This window comes from Cebus imitator, unplaced genomic scaffold, assembly GCF_001604975.1.
Source record: "Cebus imitator isolate Cc_AM_T3 unplaced genomic scaffold, Cebus_imitator-1.0 Scaffold258, whole genome shotgun sequence".
Classification (NCBI taxonomy): Eukaryota; Metazoa; Chordata; class Mammalia; order Primates; family Cebidae; genus Cebus; species Cebus imitator.
Genome location: NW_016107573.1, coordinates 1,437,720 through 1,447,120, shown reverse-complemented (window position 1 = coordinate 1,447,120; position 9,401 = coordinate 1,437,720). Strand labels below are relative to the sequence as shown.

Below are 9,401 nucleotides of genomic sequence, written 5' to 3'. Positions count from 1 at the left end.
TGACCAGGATGGTCTTGATCTCTTGACCTTGTGATCCACCCGCCTTGGCCTCCCAAAGTGCTGGGATTACAGGCTTGAGCCACCGCGCCCGGCCAGGTTTTTTAAAAACTGTTTTCTTTAATAGATGTTAATTGAACATCTGTGTACAAAGCACTAGGCTGGTGCCAAAGGGTTTCAGACATGAATCAGACTCAGCACCTCACAGAACCTTAACTCTGGCAGACACACAGCCACAGGGAGACACAGGCAGGGCAGAGTGGGATGAATGGAAGCTGCTAGCCTCCAGATGCCAATTTGGGACACTTGGCTTCTATAGTGAGGTCCCTTCTCAGTCCTCTTCAGTAACCTCTCAGTCAAGACAGATCTGGATTAGCAAGATTTGGAGAGATGATTGGTGATGGGGAGAGCTCTCTAACCTATGTTTGTGCCAACCCCTCTTCTGCCCATTCTTCCTGTCCACATACCAGCATCCTTTTCCCTTGCCATGTATCTGTGGCCTCTGTCGTCCTTCGTAAACAGCTGTCTTCTCACCCTACAGATTATTGGGCAGGTGTATGCAGATCCTGACTGCCTTCCCCGAACACTGGACTTTGGCCTCAATGTGAAGCTTTTCTGGGAGAAGTTTGTTCCTACAGATTGTCCCCCAGCCTTCTTCCCGCTGGCCGCCATCTGCTGCAGACTAGAGCCTGAGAGCAGGTTGGTATCCTGCCTCTTTCTCACAGCTTACAGGGTGCTGGGATGTTTGCCTCAGCCTTAGGCCATCCCTGAGCCCTTCCCAAGCACAGGGGTGAGAGAAGCCTGGAGGTCAAGAATGTGGCTGTCAACCCCTGAAGCTACCTGACAACTTGTTTGTACAGGTTAGAGGAGAGAGAAGTAAAGACATAGCATCAAGTAAGCTGGATAGGATACAGAGCCACAGCCTTTAATTAAAAGAAAGTTTAGGCTGGAGCGCGGTGGCTCACATCTGTAATTCCAGCACTTTGGAAGGCCAAGGTGAGTGGCTTATGAGGCTAGGAGATCAAGACCATCCTGGCCAACATGGTGAAACCCTCGCTCTACTAAAATACAAAAAAAATTAGCCAGGCATGGTGGTGTGCACATGTAGTCCCAGCTACTCGGGAGGCTGAGGCAGGGGAATCACTTGAACCCAGGCGGTGGAGGTTGCAGTGAGCTGAGATTGTGCCACTGCACTCCAGCCTGGTGACAAAGCAAGGCTCCATCGCAAAACAATGAAAAAGTTTAAAAGAAGAAAATTCACCCAAACTATTTGCTCACAATAAGTGTATTCATCTTTCCATATTCCTGTCCATATCTATACATATACTTTTTTTTAATAGTAACTAGTTCTGTATTTTGCCCTGCATTTCCCTTGTTACTACCCAGTCTTTCTGTTTATCATTTTTGTTGACAACATGAAATTCTATTGAGAAACTGAACATATTGTAATGTAGATGTTCAGGTTTTTCCAGTTTCTCTTTTACAATAGGTATTAACTACAGTGAGCAGTTTTATGCATTTAGCTAATTTCCCCTTTAAAGAAGTATTTTCAAAATTACCTTTATTCTGAATGTATCTTGCATATGAGAAAAAAAAATTATCTTTATTCTTCTCAGGTGATAATTTCAATATTACAGAGTTACCCTAGGTCTTTTCAAGTTTCTGGTTAAAAAACTAGAATTTTTGTGGTTTTTTTTCCTGCCATCAAAAATCATGTTCCTTTTAAAAACAAGTTCAAACATTACCAAGATATATAGCATAGGAAATATGTCTTCTATAATCTCCCTTAACCAATATGCCGCTCAACATTCTCCTCACCCCTAACTCCACCCTCCCAGGATAACCAGTTGGCACATAATCTTTATTTAAAAATGATTTCCAGCGGTCCCCAGGTTGGAGAATCTATACCTTCTTCCTTTATAGGCCAAGGACTGCAGTCCTTCAGTAACACCAGTGTATGAGCTTGAGGAGAAATTGTGAAGCCACACACTATTTGTTTTCTAATACCCCTTGCCAGTCATTCTAAATATCTATCTTTAATTTGTTAAAAAAAAATATATATATATATATACACACACAGTATTGAGTGCCTACTATGTGCTAGGCACTGTTCTAAGCTCTTCGGTTATAGCAGTGAATTAAATAAAGGTACCTACCCTCATAGAACATATATTCTAGCATGGTATCTACTATATCATACAGGAGATACAATAAGTAAACTGTATTGAATATTAGAAGGTGGCAAGTGCTATGGAAAAAAGAGTGAAGCCAAGTAAAGATGATTATTTAGGGTACAAGTTGCAATTTTAAATATGATCATCAGAGCAGGCCTCACTGAGGTAACATGACATTTAGGCATAAACTTGGAGGAAGAGGAATATGCCTGAGCTGTCTTAGGCTCCCAGGGCAGCCAAGCCATTTCCGTGGCACTAGGAGCTTGGGGTTTCCAGTTCCACCTTTGATAATTACATTTTATCTAAGATATGGGAGGGGCCTTTTTCTCTTATTTTTTTGTTTTAGTACTTACTCCAGCTAGGCCAGCCTTCTCATGGTGTTATCTAATCTTTATAGCAAATATGTGAGGTAGTAGTAACATTATATTATGACCATTTCTCACAGAGGCACTGCTAGGTGAAGGAGTTTGTCTGAGGTCATACAACCAGGAAGTAGCTAAGCCTAGATTCCTCCCACCCACCCCGTGGCCCTGCTTATATTGCACCTGCCTCTGATTTACCTCTTTTCCTTCTAGACCACCATTCTCGAAACTGGAGGACTCCTTTGAGGCCCTCTCTCTGTACCTGGGGGAGCTGGGCATCCCGCTGCCTGCAGAGCTGGAGGAGTTGGACCACACTGTGAGCATGCAGTACGGCCTGACCCGGGACTCACCCCCCTAGCCCTGGCCCAGCCCCCTGCAGGGGGGTGTTCCACAACCAGCATTGCCCCTCTGTGCCCCATCCCTGCTGTGAGCAGGGCCCTCCGGGCTTCCTGTGGATTGGTGGCCTGTTTAGAAGCAGAACAAGCCATTCCTACTACCTCCCCAGGAGGCAAGTGGGCGCAGCACCTGGGAAATGTATCTCCACAGGTTTTGAGGCCTGGTTACCGTCTGTAAATCCAATACTTGCCTGAAAGCTGTGAAGAACAACAAAAAACCTGGCCTTTGAGCCAGGGGACATCTGTTACTCAGATCCACGCAGGAACTCTCTGGGAGTGGATCATGGGAGCCTCTTGCTTACACTAATCAGCATGGCCTGGACCTGCTTGGCAGGATCCCAGGGTGAACCTCCCTGTGAACTCTGAAGTTGCTAGTCCAGCTGGGTGCAGGAAGACTTCAAGTGGGAGTGTGGACAAAAGAGACTGGTGGCCAGGAGGTACTCGAAGGATGTGAAAAACACAGTGATGCTCCCCACTTCCACTCCAGATCCTACCCTTCCTGGAGCAAGGTTGAGGGAGTAGGTTTTGAGGAATCCCTTAATATGTGGTGGAACAGGCCAGGAGTTAGAGAAAGGGCTGGTTTCTGTTCACCTTCTTACTGGCTCTAGCCAGCCCAGGGACCACATCAATGTGAGGGGAAGCCTCCACCTCATGTTTTCAAACTTACTACTGGAGACTGGCTGAGAGCTTATGAACAACATCCTTTCCATCTGCAAAAAACAGTCACTTACAAGCACAGGAAGAGGCTGGGGGGCTAGAAAGAGGCCCTGCCCTCTAGAAAGCCCAGATGCTGGTTTCTGTTACTCATACTCTGGTTAGTCAGATGCCTAAGACATTTTGCCTAAAGCTAGATGGGTTCTGGAGGATAGCGTGGCTTGTCACAGGCCTAGAGTTTGAGACAGGGGAGTGGGAGTCTCAGCAATCTCTTGGTCTTGGCCTCGTGGCAACCATTGCTCACCCTTCAACATGCCTGGTTTAGGCAGCAGCTTGGGCTGGGAAAAGATGGTGGCAGAGTCCTAAAGCTAAGATGCTGAGAGAGACAGCTCCCTGAGCTGGGCCATATGACTTCTACCTCCCTTGTTTGCTCTCCCAGCTCATTGGCTTCTGGCAGCATCCTCCTGAGCCACATCTGAAGGTACTGGAAAGCCTGGGGCTACCCTCCATCTTGGCTCCCAGAGCTCTAGGAACTTTTCAGCACAACTAGATTTGCCTCTTCCTAAGTGTCTGTGAGCTTGCACCATATTTAATAAATTGGGAATGGGTTTGGGGTATTAGTGCAATGTGTGGTGGTTGTATTGGAGCAGGGGGAATTGATAGAGGAGAGTGGTTGCTGTTAATATTATCTTGTTATATCTTTTGGGTGGTATGTGAATATTGTACATAGACCTGATGAGTTGTGGGAACAGATATCATCTCTGGTCAGAGTTTACTTGCTATGTAGACTGTACTTATGTGTGAAGTTTGCAAGCTTGCTGTAGGGCTGCGCCTTGGACTCTCAGCAGCAGCACAGTTTAGCACTGTGTGGTGGGCTGTGTCCCGGCGTCCCCAGCAAGTATGGGAGTGGTGGGCCTGAACTGGGCCATTGATCAGACTAAATAAATTAAGCAGCTAACATAACTGGCAGTATGGAGAGTGAAAACATGACTGGCTCAGGGACACAAATGTAGAGGGTTTGCTAGCCACCTTCTGGCCTAGCCCACACAAGCTCCCCATAACAGAGGGTTTTCATGCACCCAAGTCTAAAACCCTTACCTTAAGTAGATACCAATCTGCTCTAGGGTATATGTACATATCCCACCTGAGCCAGCCCCTTCCTTGCAGCAGGTGTGACTATGATCTTTTCCTGGCCTGGCTCTCACATGCCAGCTGAGTCATTCCTTAGGAGCCCTACCCTTTCATCCTCTAATATATGAATACTTCTATAGCCTGGGTATCCTGGCTTGCTTTCCTCAGTGCTAGGTGCCACCTTTGTAATGGACAGAAGTGAATGCAAGTCAACCCATCCCTTGTGTTTTCCTACAAGTGCTTAAGAGAAAACCTGTTTCTTCTTTCTTTTGCATGTTGGGGATGTTGTTAAGGAGTGACCATTGGGAAGGAAAATGCTATCTGGTTAGTGGGACCTTGGGCACAATATAAATCCGTAAACCCGAAGGTGATTTCTCCCAGGCACTCTCAAAGCTTGAAGAATCCAACTTTAGGACAGGATCTGGTTCCTGAAAAAAAACGATCTGGAGTACACTTTGCTGGCAGAACCACAGAGCAATGTCTGGGCATGGGCAGAGGTCTTCTGGGTATTCCTGAGGCTGAGAACCTGTGGCTGAAATCCCTTGCTAATAGTCCAGGAAACACTCCTACTGATATCTTTCATTCTGGAGCCATAGGAGTCACCTTGCAGGGAACTTCCTCAGCTCACGGCTGAGGCAGCCCAGTGACCCTTCCTCCTCTGTAGTTATTCCCCCTTTGGCTGCTGCAGCACCACCCCCATCACCCATCCCCCGCCCCTGCTGCACTCCAACCTTTGACAAGGGCTGTCTGGACATTCATTTTAACTACCTCCACCTTGGAAACAGTGCTGAAGGGGAGATGCTTTGCAATGACCAACCACCTTATTGGGACACCTGCACACCTGTCTTTCTTGCAGCTTCAACCTGAAAGATTCCTGATGATAATAAATCAGACACAGAAGCCGGGTACAGTGGTTCAAGCCTGTAATCTCAGCACTTTGGGAGGCCATGGTGGGTGGATCACCTGAGGTCAGAGTTTGAGACCAGCCTGACCAACATGGTAAAACCCCATCTCTACTAAAATACAAAAATTCGCAGGGTGTGGTGGCACATGCCTGTAATCCCAGCTACTTGGAAGGCTGAAGCAGGAGAATCACTTGAACCCAGGAGGTGGAGGTTGCAGTAAGCTGAGATAGTGCCATTCCACTCCAGCCTGGGCAACAAGAGTGAGACTCCATCTCAAAGAAAAAAAAAAAAATCCGGACACAGGCTGCAGTTGCCACCCTCCAGTAACAGGGCCAGGATGAATGACGAAAAGTCCCAGAGCTTGCCACACAGGTGTTGACAAGGTAACCCAAAGCATCTCAACTTACAGGCAGGGCATATTCCTGTTACCCCTCAAAAACTTGGTAACGTAGAGTCTTTTTTTTTTTTATTATTAAGTCAAATGCAGAGCAATTTCCCACACTATATGCAGGTGTCAGAATGAGGTATATAAAACATGTATATAGAGAAATGCCTTTATAGAAAAGTAGAAACCAGTAATATTCTCTTCTCCAGCATCATTAATACCAAGAGACCCCCTAAGGTCTAGATCCCCAAAGCAGATGGCTCCACAGAAAGCCCCACTAACCTCCCTCTTCCCCCGCAGGGCAGTGGAAGGGCTCTGGAAAGGAAGCTCTATGGCTAGGACATGCCAAGGCCTCTGAGTGTGACATCAGGGCTCAGAGGCCCTGCTGAGCTGCTAGCACAGTGCAGTGGAGAAATGTTGCACTCAGGAAGCTGGGCCCTGGCCATGCCAGTAGCTTGCTCTACAACCTTGGGCAAGTCACTTTTTCCTCTCTCGGGCCCTATGTCCAAAAGCCTTAATGAACCCTTTCTAATGGTTGATTGCTTTATAAGTTAGGGGCTGTGACCCTAGCCCCATTGCCCTACAGGAAGGTGCTGGCCTGGGGACCCACAGGACCACCTGCTAAATCAGGCCCATTTCAGGAGCAATCCCGGAAGTGCTTTATTACCTTGCCTCTGAGCTTAGTTTCCACGTTAACCTCTTTGAAGCAGCTCCCAAGTCCCCACAGTATAATTCCCATAGGTTAGCTGACTACTTTCTTGCCTGTGCGAAATGAAGACAGGTCACCACTGTCCATCCCTGAAGAGAAACTGGGGCACCCCAGGTCTGCCTCTACTCCTGTGGCCCAAGGTAGGAGCAGATCCTTCTCTGCCCTCTTCCTAAGTGGAATGCTCAGTGCAATTCTTCCCTTCCTTTCCTTATGAAACAGTAAGAGTCCCTGGGCCCAGGCCTGGCCCATGGTTGTCAAGGCACATCACTGCCAGCAAGCTGGAGCATACCAGCAGCCCAAAACCTAGATCTCATTCTCAACCTGAAGTTCTGACTTCTGTACAAACTCATTTCCAGGCTCTCAGAGGTCAGTATGGAGTTCCATCCCAAATATTTTAAAAACTCTATTTTTTTTATGTCATCTCGACCTGCTTTACCTTAACCATGAATAACAGTGTATGCCACTAAAGCCCATGGTGGAGATTACGACCATCTTAGTAAAGCACAGAGGAGCCTGGGGGAGCTCCCTGTCTATCCCTGGTTCAGTTCCAGGGGTGCAGGCAATGTTTGGAAGCCCTTATCAGCAGCACCACTGCGGGAGCTGCCACTGCCTCCATCCACAGGCAAAATCCTGCTCCAAGGGATGGAGAAGGAGCACTGTTAGGACCCTGCCCAGCCTTACCCTCAGCCCACAGCACTACCTCCTTCTGTCACTTATTAGGATTCACCAAAAAAGGGGGGGAATGGTAGGGTTTTAACCAGAACGCAAAGTGGTAGATCCTCCCAGCTGTAGGAGGGTGGGCTGTCCTGCATCAGTGTCTGCATGGGCTCATGCCCACTGAGGGGGCTCAGGCCCCAGGAGTGCCAGCCTGGCTCATAAGGGGGGTGCTGCCCTCCTGAGGGTCAAGTGGAGTCTGGCTGGTGTGGACCACGACAGTCTTCTCATCCACAATCTCACAGGTGGGGTTGGTGAAGGCAGACAAAGGCAGGGTGATTCGCTGCATCTCCCTCTCACACACTTTCTGATCATGCTGTTCTTTCAAGTCCTTCCCCCTGGCAAGAAAGAAAAACATTCAGCCTATGCCTCCTGCATAGCTTTGCTTATTAGATAGCATCCCTGAGGCCTAGCAGGAGCAGCAGCTTGCCATAGTCACAACAAATCAGTGGCTGAGCCAGGACTCAAACTCAGTTCCAGGATACTAGGATATTCATTCTGCCAGACTGCCTTAAACAACAGGAAGCTCCTGCCCTTCTGGTCTCAGGTTCTCCATCTGGAAAACAGGGTGACAGCAGTATGGACTTCACGTAGCTTCACCGGAGCTCAATGAAAATAAAGTAGGGGATAGAGCCTTTTTGTGTGTGTGTGTGTGTGTGTGTGTGGTTGAGACAGTGTCTCAACATGTTGCCTATGCTGGTCTCAAACTACTGGGCTCAAGTGGTCCTCCTACCTCCCAAAGTATTGGGATTACAGGTGTGAGCCACTGCATCTGGCCAGATAGAGACTCTTAAAGCAAGACACAGTTTTATTCTTTCAACCCAGGGCTCCCAGAGACCCAGAGAAATATCTGAACTTTTGACTTAACCCGTAAATTTGTCCAGAAAACTGATGTGATCATCCAGCTGTGAGACTGCCTTCTTATCCTAAGTCCCAGAAGATGTGAGTCCATGCTGGAAATGGACCGTCTCTAACCCATGCAGGTGGCAAAAAGGACTGAGGGCGGCTTAGGTCGATGGGACAGTAATCATCAAATCTCTCAGAGATTTCACATACCTTTGAATTCTCATGGTGCTCACTGACCCAGTCACACCACGGTATAACTCCATGTTACATGTGGAGTGCTTATTCCATGCTAAGGACTTTATATACCTTATCCCACATCATTCTCAGCTCAACCCTAAGAATTAGGGCTTATTCACTGGCCTGGAGAAGTTAAGGAACTCTCCAAGGATGTGGTGGGTTCAAATCCACCTCTCTGGCTGATGCTCTCAGAAGTTCTGACCTGACCAAATTCACCCCACAAACAATAGTGGAGCAGGGACTCAAACCCAGTCTTCTGTCTGCACATGTAGGACCCTTTCCACTGGACCAGGTCACCCCTAGTGCTGACTAGAGGGCTTGATGAGTATCCAGCACATTGCACACCAGAACCAGCACCCAGGACCCAAGTTGGCATCCTCCAAAACCAGCAACTAGACTAGACATGGGTTCAGCTGTTAGAGGAAACAGGTTCTTCCCAGAAGAAGCAGTTGATGGATGACTGAAACAACACAGGGGCCTGCTTCCGACCTCCTCAGGGACATGGATGAGATCAGATGGATTACACATCCATCAGATGTTCAATACAATGACTTCTAGAGACTGGGGAAGAATAGTGGGACAAAAGAGTGGGGGAGGGAAGAGTATAGCGGAGGAAGAGTTGCACAGGTGTCTCAGAACTGTCTTTAAACCCTCCAGTTCTCCTTACCTGTATTCTAGTACCAGCTCAGGCTTAGCTGCGTAATTCTTGGCAAAACAACCTCTCTGGTTTCCTCGTGTGAAATGGAGATAATATCTGCCTCAAAATATGATAATGAGGGCCGGGCGCGGTGGCTCAAGCCTGTAATCCCAGCACTTTGGGAGGCCGAGGCGGGTGGATCACGAGGTCAAGAGATCGAGACCATCCTGGTCAACATGGTGAAACCCTGTCTCT

General features: G+C 47.8%; 2 protein-coding genes across 15 annotated transcripts in view; one reads left to right on the top strand and one right to left on the bottom strand.

Annotated features, from left to right (window-relative positions):
• Nucleotides 1-4,551, top strand: part of LIMK2 (LIM domain kinase 2) — a 68,247-nt gene extending 63,696 nt beyond the window's left edge. For 8 of the 9 annotated variants that reach the window (XM_017499545.2, XM_017499544.2, XM_017499547.2 and 5 more), the window contains 2 exons: nucleotides 539-696; nucleotides 2,747-4,551. In XM_017499545.2, coding sequence (XP_017355034.1) covers nucleotides 539-696; nucleotides 2,747-2,891 — 303 coding nt within the window. In that variant the 3' untranslated portion in view covers nucleotides 2,892-4,551. The remainder of the gene's footprint in view (nucleotides 1-538; nucleotides 697-2,746) is intronic. The other variant, XR_001816759.2, reaches the window with a different exon arrangement.
• PIK3IP1 (phosphoinositide-3-kinase interacting protein 1) overlaps nucleotides 1-9,401 on the bottom strand; it is a 28,795-nt gene that overhangs the window by 8,256 nt on the left and 11,138 nt on the right. For 2 of the 6 annotated variants that reach the window (XM_017499551.2, XM_017499548.2), the window contains one exon: nucleotides 6,070-7,764. The exons of the other annotated variants lie outside the window; for them this stretch is intronic. In XM_017499551.2, the coding sequence (XP_017355040.1) occupies nucleotides 7,751-7,764 (14 nt within the window). In that variant the 3' untranslated portion in view covers nucleotides 6,070-7,750. Of the gene's footprint in view, nucleotides 1-6,069; nucleotides 7,765-9,401 lie in introns of those variants that run through there. 6 annotated transcript variants of the gene reach the window in all.